The sequence below is a fragment of the Hemiscyllium ocellatum genome, chromosome 47, assembly GCF_020745735.1.
Source record: "Hemiscyllium ocellatum isolate sHemOce1 chromosome 47, sHemOce1.pat.X.cur, whole genome shotgun sequence".
NCBI lineage: Eukaryota > Metazoa > Chordata > Chondrichthyes > Orectolobiformes > Hemiscylliidae > Hemiscyllium > Hemiscyllium ocellatum.
The window spans coordinates 18939266-18958916 of NC_083447.1; the positions used below are offsets into that span (position 1 = coordinate 18939266).

At 40.0% G+C, this 19651-nt stretch overlaps 1 protein-coding gene across 3 annotated transcripts in view; it reads left to right on the forward strand.

Annotated features, from left to right (window-relative positions):
• timm50 (translocase of inner mitochondrial membrane 50 homolog (S. cerevisiae)) overlaps positions 1–19651 on the forward strand; it is a 178060-nt gene that overhangs the window by 155725 nt on the left and 2684 nt on the right. For all 3 annotated transcript variants that reach the window (XM_060855933.1, XM_060855934.1, XM_060855935.1), the window contains 2 exons: positions 8956–9112; positions 17449–17555. In XM_060855933.1, the coding sequence (XP_060711916.1) occupies positions 8956–9112; positions 17449–17555 (264 nt within the window). The remainder of the gene's footprint in view (positions 1–8955; positions 9113–17448; positions 17556–19651) is intronic.

Here is a 19651-nt window from a genome sequence, read left to right on the forward strand (position 1 = left end):
TGTCTTTGCTTCTACTTATCTTCTGGTGAGTGGCTAGAGAAGAGCATCGCCAGGAGGAAGAGTATTGGTGGCTTCAGCGGTGTCACCTTTATGGGCTCGAGTTCCGGCATTGGCAGCTTCACAGTTGGTCGATTGGAGGAAGATTGTTTCAGGAGGCTGCTGCAGTGGCAAGGGTGGTATGATCTGTTCCTCACTGCCATTGACCCTGCATTCTAAAGTGATGGTCGGTTGGGGTAGCATGATAGTTATGGTCTGGGACTCCACTGGCCTTGGATTCAGCACCTTTTGTCGGCTTGTAAACTTTTGTCTTGTCTTTTCCTCAAAGCTGGACTTTGTCTTAATTTTTTTAGTTGTATATGGTTTCTGTCGGTGTCAGAGTATGGCAACTTAAGCACTTTTTGTTTTTTGTAAAAATGCAAATGCCAGTAAATTACCATATACTAAAGTGTAAAGTTAGAGCCACAGAATTAATACTTGCATTTGTACCATATACCCGTTGCTTCTATTTCATTTGTAGAGAACTTATCTTCCTGCTTTAGGTACATATTTTGTTACTTTAGTTTACCTGCACTACTTGGATAGTGAAAGCTGATTAATGACTGCTTGTGATATTCAGTTCAGTATGTTTATAAAAGAATGATATTACAGAGTCTGTACTGAAAGTATTTTTTTGTTTTAGTCTTTGAATCTTAAATTGGTTTTATGAAATAAAATGTAGACTGAAGAATTTGTAAGGTGGAAATTCTGCATTCCAATCCAAGACAAACCAAGGAAAGAATGGATTTTTTAAAAAATTTCTCACCCCACCACCCCCTATATTTTCAGAGATGCTGTATTCTAAACAATATCCTTATTAAATGCACTGCTAATGTAGGTTTGAGCTATGCAGGTCACAGTTGTGTGTGTGTATGCTTTCATGATAGATGAAGATCTGGTTTAGCTATTTGGCTCTGACATATGACTTGCCTGCCAGGATTTTCTGTTTGAGCCTGCATTTTAAAATTGAGCACCTTGATAAATTAGTGGAGGATAGTAACACCTGGAATGTCACCTCTATATGAATCTGAAATTCATTTGTTTGTCTTTTGGGAAAATTTTGAATTTAAGTGTTAACAAAATTCTCTTTGAGATAAGTGATTGCTCTTTATATTTTCGTCATTATCCACTTACAGAATTGTCTTGCACTATATAATTTTAGCAAAGTTGATGGCATTCATGAATCACAGCAGTTAACTTAACTGTCGGCAGAAGTCCCTCATTAGACCTAGGGCAAGACAACAGTGTCTTCCAGAACAGCCCATTGCCCATCTGCTGCCTGATGAGATGCTGGCCTGCTGAATTTGCTGTGCAGCATCTGGCCATGAGCAATCTGTCACCTTTTTGGCACTGTCAGAAGTTAACCTGCACCAATCGAAACATCAAAGAAAAAGCTTGGACATTGAAACCTAATCTAACAGACCATGTACACAACTATTGTGTGATGCTACAACATGTGTCAGGAAATGACAGGTTCCAAGAATGTGTACAGCAATTTACATTTTCATCAAGATTTCATTTTGCCTCGAATTTGACTTTTTTTTTAACTAATAGTCTTTTCAAAAACCTTTTATTTGAACATTGGTCTTTGCTGCATGGACACACTTGTGGTTATGTATTAGCTACGTATTATAAAAATAATCCAGCAAGAGGCTTTGCTGGGCATGCCTAACTGGAATAAATCAATTACCTCTAGTGCAGTCTTAAATCATGTGTAATGTAATTTGCATGTAGAATAATTTAATCAGATGTTTCTTTATAAACTCTGTAATGTAAAGTAATAGACTCTTACTGTTTTCTAATCAACCTGTTCAGTGATGTTATTACATACCTCTAGTGCAGGTGGAACTTGAACCCAAGCCACACAAGCCCCCACACTTTCTTCTGCACATGAAACCTTATTAACTTCTAACCTCTATAGCTTGTTTATTATCAGGAGGCAAATGGGAATGATTTAATAGGGAAATTACTTATATGAATGGTTGTATAAAGTCTTTACTCTGAAGCAATGCCCATGAGAATTTCACAGCTTTAGAAATCTCTACCCCACCCCCAATACACACACACACACTCTGCGACACACACACTCTGCGACGCCCACCCCCCCCCCTTCCCCTCTCCTCCTCACAAGACACTCACTTGCTCACTCCAACAATAATGGTTTGGAGATGGAGAGTCTGCAGATTGCCAGGTATGTGCCCTTCAGTTACCAGTAGAACTGGACCTCAAATGCTTTCCCCTTCCTGCCCACTTGGTGCCTTGCCCTGATAGCAAGGACCCAACACAAACTTGCTACTTGTTGGGATTCAGTACCATGATGCCTCTGCTCAACTCATCAGGTGCATCTGTTACACTGTGCTGACTAACTTCAGTTTGTTTTCAAGTCAATTAAATTTGTTACCTCATTAATTTGTGATTTTTCTGTACAGTTGAAAGCTTCCTGTTTATGTAGGTTATAAACTATGACTATAACTTTGCCTCAGTACAGTCTTGAAAATACTGTAGAATGGCACTAAGCCTTTTGCACTGAACTCCTTGGTTAAACTGTCTGCCAGAACCCATTATTTAAGATCAGGGATGAAAATGCTTGCTGGGATGAGCTATCTGATGGAATGCAGACAGCTATGAGGAGGAGATAGTAGAAGTATCCAGAAGTTGGTCAGGTAGTAGGTTCAGTGAAGTTTTCATTCTTTAAGATCACAAAAAGCTGAACATCTAAGTTTGGCAGGTAATGGTGGGAGAAGGCAAATAGAATAATTAGCCTTTATTCTAAAGTATAATGATGCCCTTGGTAAAGTTATACAAGTTACTAGTCAGACCACACATGGAATACAGTGAACAGTTTTGAGCCCCTTCTCCAAGGAAAGACACAGTGGTTTGGAGGCAGACCAGGGAAGGTTCATTAGGCTGATTCTGAGCAGAAAAGGATTTTCGTAGGAGGAGAGGTTGAATATGGTGAGCTTGTGCTCATTGGAGATAAGAAGAATGAGAGGCTTGACAGTGTAGATGTAAGCAATTGTTTCCCCTTGTGAGAGAGTCAAGGACAGAGGGCAATATCTGAAAAAGGGTTGTCCGTTTAAGAGGGAAATGGAGGAATTTCTTTTCTGAGGATTGTATATCTGTGAAAATCTTTACTGTGGAGGATGGGTTATCAAGTGTATTCAAGGCCAAGATAAACAGATTTTTTAATCCGTAGGGGAGTCGAAGGGTATAGCGATAAGTCAGGGAAGTGGAGTTGAGAATTACAGTATCAAATAATGAGATTCAATAATGAGAGGTTATGCCTTCAAGGTGAGAGGTGAAAAGTTTAAGGAGGATACACGCACCAAGTACTTCACACAGAGGGTGGTGGGCGTCTGGAACATATTGTCAGCAGAGGTGGTAGAGGCAGGCACGTAGATTCATTTAAGATGTGCCTGGACAGATGCATGAGTATGTGGGGAGCAGATGGATACGTATAGTTAGGAATTGGGAGACAGGTTTAGACAGCAGATTTGGATCAGCTGAAGGGCCTGTTCCTGAACTGTAAATTTTCTTTGTTTTTTGTAAATATGGTCTCAATGATTGGAGAATCAGAGTCAATGAGCCAAATAGCCTACTTCTGTCCCTACAACTTGTGCTGTTATGGTCCCTGACATAGCCAGCATTATTTGTCCTTGAACTGAATGGAGTGCTGAGCCATATTAAATGGCAGTTAAGAATCAACTGCAGTGCAGTGATCTAGAGTCGCATGCAGGTCAGATCAGGTAAGGAGAGCAGATTTCCTTCCCTCATGCATATTAGTGAACCAGATGGATTTTTAGAACACTCATGATAGCTATCATGGTAAATTATCACTGTGATCTGATTATGACTTACAGTCTTGCCTATCCAAATACTTTTCACTGTCTTTATATTTAAGAATTTATTTACCTGTACTCTAAAAGTATTCAATGAATTTTTCTCTGCCACTTTCAGGGGAAGAAAGACTCACGACTCTCAGAAAAGATTTCTCCTCTGTCTTAATTTAAATATAAATTCCTTTTATGTCTCCTATTCCTAGTGTCTTCACAAGAAGAAAAATCCATGTAGCATCAATCCTGTGAAGCCCCCTCGGGGTTTTGTATATTTCAATAAGGTGATCTCTCAGACTCACCTTGTTCAAACACTCCTCATATGATAAACCATTCTCTTCTCTCCTCCTTCATGCACCCCTGCCAAAACGCCAGGAAGCAGTGTATCTGAGAGGGAGATTCTGGAAGTTACTGCTGTCACATTCATTAAGAACATTGAAGGATAAGAACGCCAGAAGACAATTGAAAATTGCTGTGGTCTACTTTATTTCTGTGCAGTGGTCTGCTTTCCCCTTCCCTTCTCTTAAAGCTTTGACTTTTTATTCGGGTACATGATTCAGTAGGTACTAGTTGTCTTCCAAATGGCCTTGTGCAAGCCTTTATAATAAGTCTTGGAAAAGTATTCAACTGTATTGATCCTACCAGCTTAACCAGTTGCATTTAGTCATGCAGTCCATGTTTAGCAGGAAGCTGGTCAAGAAGCACCAGAGGATAAAGAAAGTCGACGTTTCAGGTTCTGACCTAAAATGTCGACTCTCCTGCTTGGCCTGCTATGCTTTTTCCAGCTTCACTTTATCCACTCTGACTCTCCAGTATCTGCGGCCCTACTATCCCCATGTTTAGAAGGGGACAGTCAGTTATATTTAAGTGCATGCATGTTGGCTGATATTTCAGGTATGCAGATGTAAATTTTAATGCTTCCTTTGTTGTACTGTGAGATCAGCTATTTCGCGTTAACCAGGCATCAAGCCCTGGTGCTTCCAAGCTTGTATTACTCATAGTGTCTGAAAAAGTTGCTGTGCACTCGTAGGAAGCTTACGCAATTTAACTGAGGTGAAATTAATTGAAGATAATTTCTGAAATTAGTTCTTTTAGAAGTCCACAAAGCAAATTTTACTATCCTGTTTTTAAAAAAAAACAGACTTATTTCTAACAAGACGACAGTGGTCATACTCTTGTTTAAGGTGGTTTTATGGAGCAATTTATGAGGAAACTAGATAGCTTGCAATGTTGTGCACAACTCATTTTCTTTTATGTTCTCAATTCCAAATTCCACCCATGGAGGTACCAACTTATGCTTGGGTGGTACTAAATTTTTCTTCTGGGCCTCACCTAAGTGGACATGCTTCATGTGTGAGGTTAATCATTGAGTGCTGTTACGACATGGGGCAAACCTCCCCTGCTAATTTAAACTAGCAACACAGAAAAGATTCACCCCGTGCTGTAATCTGTTAAAATTCGAGATGCAAAGAACTATCCCCAAAGTCACTATTTAAAGTACAAAAGTTTAAGAACTTTATTCTTTAAATCTAACAGAGAATAATTAACTAACAACTATTTACAACTTCTTTCTTTAACCTACCTTTTACTTTCCCTTCTATGATACTGGTTCGATAAATCCCAGATTAAGATTTACTAAAAATTCAAATTTCAAAACCAGCCAGCTGTCGAATCTTTTTGTATCTTTCTCTGTCTTCTTTTCTTAGGGTTTCTGTTTTACAGGTCATTGATAGGCAAAGGTACCTTTTAAGAGAGCTTTTCTGCAGGCAGTCTGCATATGTTGGTGGTTTGGCAGTTCTCTTCTGACTGTTCCATTTTTTTTTCGGTTTTATACCCAAATGTTAATATTGTCAAAATATTATATGCAAACTTGATTGGAATTTGGTATTTCGGGGCATAATTTAAACTGATTGGCCGAATTTGAATTTGTTTTTGTCTCGTAGCAACCCAAGTACTGCTAATTGCTGGACCAAATGTTACATTGTAAATTCTCCAGCACTCTGTGTGCTTGCTAAGTCCTTCACCCCTCTTAAAGGTACAGTACCCCTTACTCCTTAAGTGTCAACAATCTAACCTGTCCTTAATCCGTTTCTGTCCACGTGCATGCACTTTTCCATGACCATCATGGACCAGGAACCGGGCATCCTTCCATTCTGTAGCCTAGGATGGTAGGATACATTTCCTGTTGTGTCCTGACTTATTTCAGCTCAGCTCAGACAGCTCCTGAGATGGAGAAGGAAAACACTTCTAATCATTAATCCCTGCAGATACAATTGTGAGAATTACGTTGAGCATCACTGTGATAAATCTGACAGCGCCTCTTGAAGCTCATTGCTTTGGCTCAGTAGGAAGAACAGTCAGTTGGATGAGGTACCAAATGAACTGTCCTACATCAAAAGCCATTACTTTTGGACACAATGGAGAGGAAATTAATATATAGCATGGTACACTGCAGGAGCAGTATTGTAGTGTGACTCTGACCCAAGGTTATATAATCTTGGAATGATGAAACGTATTTGGTCTGGAATTACTATGCCAACTATTTAGTAGGGCTACTTAAATTAGTGCCACATCTACTGTTTACAAAGTCTTGTAAAAGCTTTCTCCCTTCATGAGTTTATCTAATTAATGTTTGAAAGTTGTAATTGAATCCATTTCCATCACTTTTTCAGCTACAGTAGTTTTCTTACCACTCATCTTAAATCTGAATCCTCTGATTATCAAACTCTCTTCTTTTCCTGAAACTGTTGATAATTTTGGCTTTACCTATCCAATCTTGAGTGTCTCTGCTCCAAGGGGTACAGCCCCAGCTTTTCAGCAGAACTGAGGTTCTACATCCTTGATACCATTCCAGTAAATCTCACCTGTAACATCTGTTAAGGTCGTGCCAATTGTTCTTGATCACTCAATGGCTTGTTGCGTGATAATGGCTGTAAGTAGCCTGGTGATCCTTCTGGATGTTGTCAGTAATTGTGGGTGTAGGTCAAGTTGAGTTGCCATTATAAGCGATTAATGAATTTTCAATTCTCAATTTGCAACCAAGAAGAATGAACAAGCATGAGCTTTATGGAAGTTACAGCATGCAGTAACCACCCCCAACCAAACCCAGCAGCTCAAACTCCCAAAACCATGTGTGGTACTCCCCAGACAATTTCTTCAAGACCTGTTAAGTGTCATGTGAAGAACTGTACAGTTCTTTACTTTGAGATTGAAAATCATCTTTTTAATGATGAGTTGATGTTCAGATGGATTGAGTGCAAGTCAACACAAATCGCAATGAGTGTAGCAAGCAATTTGGAAAGCCAATGGAATGTTGCTCTTTGTTACAGCAGGGTTGGAGTGCAGGAATAAACCAGTTTTCCTGCAGCTGACCACTTGTTTGGTTTTGACCTCTCCTCTTTTAAGCTCCCCTTAGACAAGGTGCAATGCAGGTTCACTGGTTTGATTTTTGGGATGAGCGGATTGTCCTATGAAAAAAGATGGAGTAGAATGGGTCTAAACCTTCAAGCATTTAAAAGGAATGAGTGGCAAACTCATCTAAGATTGAGGACTTGACAGGGTAGATGCTGAGAGTGTAAAATAGTGCATGATCTCTTTAAGATTGAAATGAGAGATTTCTTGTGACCCTTTCAAGCTCTCCATTTTTAAGGCTCAGTCCAGTACATTTTGGACTTGAAAAATTGGGCTGGAAAGTGCTTTTCAGGTTGACAACAGCCACTTGTTTATTGAAGAGCAGAGCAACTACACGAACCAAATGGTTTGCCTGTTTAGTGTTCATGATGGCTATAAAGAGGTTAATAATGAGGAAGACAGATATTGTGCTATGGTTACAGTCAAGTCGAATTGTTTGGCTTGACCAAGGCAGGATCAGTGCTTTTGACAAAATAGAAACTTGTTGCAGGGTTAAACAGAGTTGAACATGTCGATTGAATGCAATGCAACCCTTGTGCCTACAATTATGCTTGCATAAATTAACTAACACGACTCTGACCTGACATTAAGCCTTTCGTTTCTGCAGTATGTTAAGATCAGATCTGCATGTTTCTCATATCCAGGGTCATATATCAACAGATAACCTGGAGACCTTCACAAAATGACAGCAGCTGTAGAGACCTGTTTGTTTCTTATTATACAAATGAAATGTTACTGTAGAAATCTGATATTTTTACACACTTTGAAGTTTCATCTTCATTGAACTTGATCATGGTTTTATATCTGCCTACAGAATGGAAATATGCTAACCTGTAAGACATAAAACTGCTCCTTTAATACACTGTATGTTTATATGGACTGATCATAGACTTAATTGCAATTAATTAGGTTCCACTGTGAAATGCTGACATATAAAAGCTTTATTAGTATTTCTTTGGTTAAACAATGACTGATCCACTTTGTTTGAGAACAGATGGATTTTCAATAACTAGATTGAAGAATCTGAGAATTCTATATGTGCAGATGGTAGCAACAGTCTATTTAATATTAATGTATTTTTATTAATAGTGATATTCACCCAACTTTTGTTTTAGTTTTTCTTTTCAGTTCTTTCCAGTTTTCTCCTATTTCTCATTACTAATTTCTCTCTCATTCTGTCGTCTCTTTCCCTGACTCTGTCAAGCATTAGATATCCTTTACCTCCCCTGTGGGCTGTGCCCCTACCCAAAGTGACTATTCTCCCTCCCTCTGTCTACCCCCCAACATCACTATCACTACTGCTGTCTCCCTACCCCATACCCCTGCCCATCACACAAATTTCTGGGATGGACGTTGCTATCAAGTTAGCATCCAACTGCTAAGATCAGAATCAATCAAACATTGTCCCTGTTTCTATTTATGATTAGTTCAATGGTACTTTTCCACAACTACCAACGGTAATTCAGATCCTCCTTCACCCCAAATTAACATTATCCATCCGAGCATCTCAGCTCAGGCTGATATTGTCTTCACAGGCACATGCTAAGGTTCTCTGACCACTAAGATTGAGAATCAAATGTGAAACTTATTTGCTTGGTTTTACCACTGCCTTAGCTGAATCTTTGACCCCGGATTGCGTTGAATTTTGATAATTTCATTCTTGTTCTTTATGTAGGACGTGTCGTGTTTGAACAGGGATCCTTCCAAAGTTATTATTGTGGACTGTAAAAAAGAAGCTTTCAGCCTCCAGCCCTTCAATGGTATTGCACTAAAGAAATGGGATGGAAATTCTGATGACCGAACCCTGTATGAACTTGCAGCATTCCTGAAAAGTAAGCTCCCATCTGCCAGCTGGTTGGTAATGTGTTTTGTTCTGTGAATTTTTGAGAGTGAGCTTCCCTTGAAAGTGTTATGACACCAAGTCAAATTAGCTGATAGTTGCGTAATTTTTTTAAAGATTGAACTTAAGCCCCCTCCCCATCCCTCTCCCACACTGCACTACACTCCCTCCCCCTCTGCCCCCCAACCTTCTGTAGTTGAACAAACACAACCTCTGCAAGTTTGCATAACAAATACTGCAACTGGTACCTTAACAGTGAATCATAGGAAAGCTGCAAGGAGGCATATGTGCCCAGGACCTTTGGGTCAATTATGACAATCTGGTTATTTGGCCTTTGTGTTTTATTAATGTATTTTTTTCCTCCTCTTTTCACTATTGATGTAGATTAACTCATTCACCACGCACTGCCATTGTGATGCCACTTGCAATAGATCACATTGCTGCAAGCAGCTGCAGTGATGCCATCTGGCATCTTTTTAGGACCAAGGTCCACGGTGGGAACAATGCCAAATGGCTTCTTTAGTTATGAACGAGTTAAATATTTGTTGTGCCTTTGAATGAACTCGAGTAAGAAGGTCACAAAGGCTAAAGGGAAGCTGTGACACTGAAGGTTTGAAGAGGATCCGGTGTGTTTAAAATTGCATTGTGTTGAGCTAAATTTTGTCCCATTCTCATTAGCATTAAATTTAACACTAAGGAACCTAAGCTAGAGACTTTTCTGCTGCTTTCTGTCAGACTGTTTCTCCACTGGGATGAGTAACATCAGAAGAAACCCTGTAATGTCAATTACCCGGTGACCATTGTGTGTGAAAAGCCCAGTACACGTTGTCTTTCGTAAGATGCTTCTCCCAGGATGTGTTCTAACTAAATAGGTACTGCTTTAGTATTTAACTACTGTGTAGAGGGTGCCTATGAGCAGGCTGACCTCTTCAACTCAGAATATGAGTAGCAATGTGCTTTCTATTTCACTGACATGATTGGATCTTTACTGGCATCAGGCCCCAGGCTGATGGGTAAAGCCACAATTCACAACTATTTTTTGAAGTCATGTTTGCTGTATCTGTGCAAGCACCCTTCCACTTCTTGTATCTACCTCATGAGAGGCAGAGAGTACAATTGCTGTAACATGGGGAAAAAAAATTATTCATTGAAAAAAAAGTCATTTAAGGTACAGGAGGGGTTAAAGTAATGCACTTGAGAAGTAGAGGGATGTGTTTTCACTTGCTTGGAAGTTCCATGCCTTTAATGGGATTGAGAAACTGATTAGAAACCAAACCCCATGAAGATTGGGAGGGTTTGAGAATTTAAAGCCAAGTCACTTGCTGGAATATGTAATATGTCAGCATTCTCCATAGTGAGTCACTGAAGCAAAAGAAGCAGAAGAGGTCACCTGGCTAATGTTGCTTCCCTAACCTGGGACCATTTCCCCCACCCCAACCAAGTAAGAGTGGGAAAGAAAGGAGTTCATGATTGAGTATCTCTGTTCAAATATGTGACAGCAAAGATTGAAATAAATTACTTTTTTGTGGGGAGCTAGTATGAGCTGCTGCTGCATACCTCTTGGTGATAAACTTAAAAGCATAATGGGCTGAACTCTGGGAAGAAGTGCATGAACCTGGAACCTCTCCACAATGTGGCTTACTGCATCAGGTGGAATGAATTCCCACTGAAACATTTTCCTAAAGTAGTCATTCTTGTAGAGTTGGAAATGTCACTGTAATTTTGTTTAATTATTGGGAGAGTAATCTCAAGTTCCATACTCTGTCTCAGTGGCATCATCAATGTGACTTGGGGAGTGTGCTTCAGACTGTTGAACATGCCTGACCTTGATTCAGCTCTCAGAAGCTAAATATGTTTCATGTTGTTTTAGAATTCAGAATTTGGAGCTATTCGTTTATAAATTATATACTTTGGCGAAGGGTATTCAACTTAAAACCGATAGCTTCCTTCAATAAAGGAAGAAGTGGGTGTGTGCAGCACCTTTCACAAACTCAGACTATTCAAAGTACTTTGCAGTCAATGAATAGCATTTGAGGTGCACGTACTGTTATTATATAAACTAGAAGGGCAGGGGAGGAAAAAACTGGGAGAGTTTGAATGATAGAAGACTGTATTGTAAAGGGAACTGACAGGGTTCTGTGGCAGCAAATGAGACTCTTGAACGGAATGACCCTGGTGCCAGGGTCAAGGATGTCTCAGAACAGCTGCGGGGCATTCTGACGGGACAGCCAGCAGTCATGGTGCATGTCAATACCAATAACATAGGTTTTAAAAAAAGTGGAGTCATGCAAGAAGAATTTTAGAGAATTAGGTAGTAGATTAAAGAAGAAGGCTACTAATCTTTGGATTTCTTCCAATGCCGCATTCTCCTGAGTATAGGAATAGTAAAATTGGATGCGCGTGTTTCTGAAGAGGTGGTGTAAGAGGGAGGGTTTTAGATTTTTTGAACCATTAAGACATCATTTGGGGTAGGTGGGATCTAAACAAGCTGGACAGGTTGCATCTGATATCAATATCCTTGTTCGGAGGCTTGCTCGTGCCATTTGGGAGGTTTTAATCAAATTTGGCAAAGAATGGGGCACAGTAGATGTAAAGTCAGGAGCAAGGCCCAATCAGATATAGAAGAACTGTTAACACAGTCCAATGTGCAGAGAAGACATGGGAGGTGCAGAAAGCTAAATTGTATCTATTTTAATGCAAGGAGCTTGACTGGTAAAGTGGATGAATTTAATCTGTTAATCAGCAAATGGGAATGTGATATTGTAACAAGCACCACATGATGGTTGAAGAAAGGACAGGATTGCTACCTCAACATTCCAGTGTATAAAAGTTTTAGATGCAATAGGAAGGGATTGAGGGAGGTGGGAGCATTCCATTATTGATGAAGGAAACCATGCTTTTGTGATTGGAAGTTTGTGACCAGTATTGTACCATAGAGATCAGCGCTTGAATCTTTGCGGTTTGATGTGTATATTAATGACTTGGATGTGAACATAGAAGCTATAATTAGTAAGTTAGCAGATGACGTGAAAATTGGCTCTGTTGTTGATAGGATGGTCTTGGGCTACAGTCTGATATTGATCAGCTGGTAAATTGGGCAGACCAATGGCAGATGGAATTTAATCCGGCAAGTGATGCATTTTGGGAGACTTAATAAGTGAAGGATATACACAATAAGTGGTAGGCCCCTAGGGAGTTCTGAGGAACAAAGGGCTCTTGTTGTAAAAGTTCATAGATCCCTGAAGGTGTCAGCACAAGTAGACACTGGTGAAGAAGTTACATGGAATGCTTGTCTTCATTAGCCAAGGCATAGCATATAGAAGCAAGGAAGTCTTGTTACAACTTTATAAAACATTGGTTAGGCCATAGATGGAATACTGAATTCAGTTCTGGTTGCCACACTACCAGAAGGACATAATTGCATTGGAATGGGTGCAGAGGAGATTCACCAGGATGTTGCCTGGGTTGAAAAGACTCCATTTTTGGGATAGGCTTGGGTTTGTTTTTCTTTAAGTAAGGACTGATATGATTGAGATATACAAAATTATCAGACAGAGAGTGGATTGTGAGAATCTTGTACTCATGGTAGCTGTATCTCGACCAACAGGCTTAAAATTATATAGACGTACGGTACAGAAGGAGGCTACTTGACCCGTCTTGTCTGTACCAGCCCCTGAGAGAACTACCCAACTCATTCCACTCTCCAACCCTATCTTTGTAGCCCTCTAAATTCATCACTTTCAAATATATATCCAGCTCTCTTTTGAAACCTCCTACAGAATCCGTTTCCACCAGTCTCCCAGGCAGTGTATTCCAAATCCTAACATCTCTCTGAGTAAGGAAGTTTCTCCTCATCTCACTCCAAGCTCTCTCGCTAGCAGTCCTGAAGTTATGGAACCCTAGTTACCAATGTAAGTTCAGTGCGAAAAGAAAAAGGATACTGGAGGCAGGTACTCGCACAACTTTTAAGAAGCATCTAGACAAGTACTTAAAATGCCAGAGCATAGTAGGTAAATGGGATTAGTGTAATTTATTAGTCACCATAGACATGGTAGACTGAAAGGCCTGTTCAATTCTGTATGCCTCTGACATTTAATGTCTGGCACATGATGCAGGATGATTATTTAACTGAAATACTTTACACATCAAGATGCTGTTTTAAAAGGATTTTCTTTTAAATCTTTAGTAGATTATAGTTTTGATTGGCATTGGACAAGTGATTCATTTCTTTAAAATTTCATGCAGGAAATATGCATTATTGATGGGGGAATCTCCTTTCAGTTAGATTAAATTGGTACCTGGTGTCCAGTTTTTAAAAAAGTGAATTAAAAACTTGTCCAAAATGATCTGTGGAACAGATTGCCACGATAGTAGACACATTAGTGATCCCAGTAACCTGCATGATAAAATATGCATATTTTGTGGTATTTTGAAATCCTGGACAGTGGAAACTTCTGATGAACAACACAGTCTTGCATGCACTGAGTCCTTTTGCAACTTAAAACACATAAAACCTAGATGAGGGCAAGGCAGCAACAGATTTTTTTGATGAAAATAGTTTCTGTTGAATGAAGACCTCTTTACCCCAAATCTGTCTTAACAGAGAATTGCCTTATCTGTGAAATTAAATACTCATATGGCACTATGTTCTTGTCAGTGCTGGCAAGAAGGATCTGGACCGCAGGCCATGAGGGATGCCAAAATCATTGCCCTCTACAAGAACAAGGATGAGAGAAGTGACTACAGCAACTACAGAGGCATCTCTCTCCTCAACACTGTCACCAAAGCCTTTGCTCGGGTCATGTTGACTTGCATGTAGAAACTGGCAGAATGTGTATACCCAGAATCACAGTGCGGCTTCCGAGCCAAAAGATCAGCAATAGATATGATCTTCTTTCTTCGCCAACTACAGGAGGAGTGACAACTGACAACCTCTCCTTGGATACAGAGATCCACAAAAGGATCGGAAAAGCAGCCTCAACTCTTGCCAGGATACAACGGATATTCCTCAAGTGGAAGGTGTTCAATCTAGTCTCCTGTCTGGCATATGTATTCCACATTTCAGTGCTGTTCAACAGTGTGCTTATGACACAGACATTGTAGACTGACATTTTTGCCTTCACCGTCAGTTTGGAATTTGTCCATATTAGAGTCTTGAGGCGTCCCCAGCTGCACTACAAGGACATCTGCATGAGGGACATGAGGCACCTGATATCATTATAGAGTCCTGGGAAAGGCTTCCAGCTGACCGCACACAATGGAGAAGCACCCTGAGCCAACAAATCAAAACCGAGGAAAAGAAGCTGATGAGTGCAGCAGGAGAAAAGTGAGCACGAAGGAAGGAGTTCTAGCAGATCAATGACCACATACAGATGTGACTTCTGCGACTGGGACTGTCATTCCAGCATTAGTTTCTTCAGTCATAAGTGACTTTACCTCAGGGAAACAGAAAGCTAGAACAACAAAGATGCAACCCGTGGCCAACCATGACCGAAAGGGGCCTCACTCACTCACAGTTTCTGTTGAATGAAGATGTCTTTAGCCCAAATTTTGTCTTATCTGTGAAATTAAATACATGTATGCTTCTATGTTCAGGATCAAGGGATTTCTCTCTGTCTGGACGCGAGGTAACACGCTCCTTTGACCTTGAAGTCTGTTCTGTTGTTTGTTTCAAAAGTCCATTGCTTCCTTTTCAACTGAGTTCACCAGCCTCTTGAGTAAAGTGGATGCAAGTAGCAAGAAAGGGCTTAGATTAGATTACTTACAGTGTGGAAACAGGCCCTTCGGCCCAACAGGTCCACACCGACCCGCCGAAGCGCACCCACCCAGACCCATTCCCCTACATTTACCCCTGCACCTAACACTACGAGCAATTTAGCGTGGCCAATTCACCTAACCTGCACATGTTTGGAGTGTGGGAGGAAACTGGAGCACCCGAAGTAAACCCACGCAGACACGGGGAGAATGTGCAAACTCCACACAGTCGCCTGAGGCGGGAATTGAACCCGGATCTGTGCCACCGTGCCACCCATGCTAATTCATTCATTCCTGTCTTACCCAACCCTGCTGCAATAATCATTCCCTCCAATATAAAATCCTCTCATTTTGAGGAGCTTTGTCTCTTGGGAAAAGTCAGAGGAGATTTTGCCTCACACGTATTTTTCTGTTGCTTTATAGAGTGGGCAAGCCCATAAATTTGCCATCCTTCAGCATCACTACTGAACCAAAATATCTGCACTTTGATCCCAATACTCAAGTGATTTGTATGTTTTGTCACTAATTTGTCTGGATCCATTCCAAGACTTGCCAAAACAGAACTGAGAAACTTAGGCCATTACTGAAAGTCCACTTTGCCCAAAGTGAAAGCACTTTGTAATGAAACATGAGTTCAGATTGCAAGGCTGTTATGTAAGATATGTTCTGTTGCGTGTGCAACAGGGAGTCTAAGCATTCTTGCAAGGTACTTTAACTGATTATAACCTTGGCACTTTATTCACAATTATTTGTTTGTTATTGCAGTGTTTACAATAATCATTTTGAAAATAGGGGCACCCAAATAAAAGAGAATCTTGTGCCAGTACTGAAGGTGTCTCTAAAAAGAGATTTCGCTATATTTTGAAAAGAGAAACATTATCAAATCATTGATCTCTTTTGCTGTTTGTTAGCTGCATTGTTTGCCTACTCAACAACAGTGGCTACAGTTCAGAAGTAACTATTGATTGCAGCAGGATGTATTCAGAACAAAGGCACTTTGCACTTTACAGATGCAAGTTTTATTCTTTCATTTCTCTGCCCTGCTCCCTTGACACCTGGACACGTTCCAGCTAGGTAATTCCACATTTTTACTTTGACAAATGCAGGTTTGAAACTGGCTTGACTTTGCTGGTGTTCTGTGGAGAAGCTGCCCCAGTATCTATCTCTTGCAAGGGATCACTTTACTTCCTCCAAGTGTTTAATCAGCTAACTCTGCACCAGGCCAAAGAGCAAGCCAAAAGCCACTTTTACACTCACCCCAGCCAACAATAATTCCTCTTCATAAGTTCTTAAGACATAGGGGAAGAATTAGGTTATTCAGCTCATCGAAGGTAGAGAGTGTGGTGCTGGAAAAGTGCAGCAGGTCAGGCAGCATCTGAGGAGCAGGATAATCGACGTTTCGGACATAAGCCCTTCATCATGAATAACCTTCTCCTATTCGGCTCACCGAGTCTGCTCCCCCATTTGGTCATAGTTGATATGCTCCTGACCCCCATTTTCTTGTCTCCTCCCCCTGACCCTTCGACACCTTACCAATTAAAAATCTGTCTAACTCCGCCTTAAAGCTGGGACAGTAAGTAAATTTAGGGAAGCAAATTCCACAAATTTCCAACCCTTTGGAAGAAGTAGTTTCTCATTAACTCTTTTAAATTTGCTACCCCTTCTCCTAAGACTATGATTCCTAGTCCTAGAATGCCCCACAAGAGGAAGCATCGCTTCGTGTTTATTTTATCTGCATCTTTATTATCTTGAATACCTCAATTTGATCTCCCCTCATTCTTCTAAATTCCAGAGAGTGTAGGCCTAAACTGTTCAATCTCTCTCCATACGACAAGCCCCTCACCTTCTGAATACAATGAACTCGCTCAAATATGGAACCATTGAGTCTTTCACACCTTGACCGTGTAGGCATTCTTCATGCATACACTCGGAACCTTGCATGACCTTGGAAACTTGGAGACCTAGGAGAATAAGCTTGGAGGCTGTTTTGTCTGGAGCATAGGAGGGTGAGGGGTGACCTTATAGAAACTTATAAAATCATGAGGGGCATGAATCAGATAAATAGACAGTCTTTATGGGCCGGGTGCTAACAAGTGGGACAATATTAGGTTGGGATACCTGGTCGGCATGGACTAGTTGGGCCGATGGGTCTGCTTCCATGCTGTATATCTCAATGACTGTATAACTATCACAGCCTAGTTTGATCTAACCTCATCTGAAGTTCATACAAGAAGGATCATTAGATTGGGAGCAATTGATTTTTTTTACCTCCTCAAACCGAGACCTATTGTACTTGAACTATTACCGTCCCAGCTCAGACTCTGAACATAGATCTCAGTTTACCAAAGTCCCTCTTTGAGCTAACATCCAAAACCCTGCATGCTTACACACTGAACTATTCAGACAACCTCTTTGGACCTATTTTTCTATCGGTGCTGCAGTGAAACATTCTAGCTCTGTATTGGATTTCAGCCTTTTATTCTCCGGTTACTGTAATCTTTTAATGTTTATTTTTGAGTGGTCGTATGAAGAATGCACTAGCCCTACTTCACTTTCTCTTGTATTGCATTGCAGCAATTGCAATGAATGGAGTTGAAGATATCAGAACTGTCCTGGAGAACTATGCTCTTGAAGATGATCCAATTGAAGCATTTAAGAAGAGACAGGAACTGTTAGCACAGGTGAGAGTTCATCGCTGTTGAGATGTAGATTTATCACAGTGCTATTTTGTCAGTGTTTTTCTATCTGGTGACTTGGTGCTGAGCCAACCATGATTAGTAAGTTGTCTCTTTCCACTAAGAAAGCAGTCTTATGAGGCTATGGTGATATTACTTATAAATCATTTGTATCCAGGTCACTTGTTTGGGAGTCCATTTCTGCTCTCTTTCCATTTTGGAGTTTAGAGAGCCATCACGGTTCACAGTAATTCCGATAATAGAAACTGGTTCAATGAGAGTAGCAGCAAGTCACTAAGAGACACTCCTCTCACTGAGAGATTGCCTGGTCTATTTTTTTCCTGTGTCTCTATTGTTACAGTGCTCACTACCCTAGAATTCCACACTGCCTGTTGATACCTTAATGGTCTTAATCCCATGCTGTGAAATGTTTTTGCAATCTGCTGATTTAAGAAAGCCTCAAGTTTTATTTAAGAACTGTAGTCCAGTAGTTTCACTCTGGCATCAGGTCTGTTAGAGTCAGGACCTGTAATATTGCATCACTTCTTGCAATGATGTGTTAATGAGACAGTATACATCACACTTAACCCCTATACTGCAGCACCAATTTGGACAGACTTTCTTATTTCTGAGTAGACGCTAACAGAGACTGAACATTCTAGTCAAGAGGATCATCATTCATGTTGAGGGTTGCATGTCTTATGTCAGCTGGTGGATCATGGAGATGTCTCAGTCAAGCATGATCCTCTTTATTCTTGCCTATGGCAAGCAGAGTTTGCTGGATAATGATCAGGAACTGTAACCTAGAATCCCTTCCTGATCTCAGAACAGTGGAACTGGTTATTTCATTCCTACTGGCACTCATTTGAGATCTGCTATTTTAAATTAGATTCGGGATCGATCCTGGTACCTCCTTATCTATTTGTCTGGACTGTCACTGGAAAAGTCATTGAGTTATTTATTTTAATTGACTCTGAATCCATTGCCTGGTTCCTTCTGTTTGGATGCTTGTCCTAAACCAACAGGCAAAGTTTAAACCAGACAGTAGTTTCGAAAGGTTTGCCCTGTAATGCATATTTCAATAGACAGTAAAGTCTGTATCGAGTAGTTGAACTTGTTTTTATGGCAGTAGGTGTGTTTATTCAAGAAATTTATTGTGTATTTTGTGCCAAGTAAATGTAGACAGTTACATGTACAAACAGGAAATTTTCCAAAATGCTACGAAATATCAAATTATTACTTAATCCTACATGAAGAGCCTACATGTAGAATTTTGTCTGAGATTTAACTTGTTAGTGATAATTAGCCAAGGTACTTCACATGCATAATTTTATAACCTCATTTCTGACACTAATTTGAAATAATATCCTAATGTAATCATTTCAAAGTAGTTTGGAAATTGTTTGCTCATGTGTAATCTTTTAAATTTGCACGGTGCAAAAATAAATTAAATTTCTTAAATTAATTTCTACCATTTTAAATGTATAATATTAATTGCAAAAAATCTGTTGCTTGTGCACCTTGTATGTATATGAACATATGAATTAGGAAGAGAAACAAACTGTTCAGTTCCTAGGACATGCTCTGTCTTTCAATAAAATCATGACTGTTCTGGTTGTGAACTGATCTTGACTTTCCTGCCTACTCCCAATATCTTTGAGCTTCCTTTGTTAGCCAAACATTTATCCAACTCTGTCTTACAATTGTTAGGTGAGCACAGTTCAATAGACTCTCAACCCTCGGAGAAAAATAATTGCCATCTTAAATACGAAAACTCTTATTTTTAAACTGTCCTCCAGTTATGTTGTCAAAAAACTATTAAATTTAATGACAAAATTTCCATATGACCAGTTCCAGTATTTGTTTGATTGGCAACTCTCTTTTTCTATTTAATATATAAATTCTCCCTTCATTTCAGTCATGATACAGTGCATAGAACTCTGAACCTTTTGAGTTAGAAGGATGTGCCACTTCAATGCTGAGCACAAAATCCAGGCTGATGTGACAGTGTGCGAGTGCTTCAGTGTCAGAGCGTGCCATCTTTAGATGAGATGTTAACGTAATGCACTGTCTGCTGTTTCTGATGGACGTAAAAGAATGCT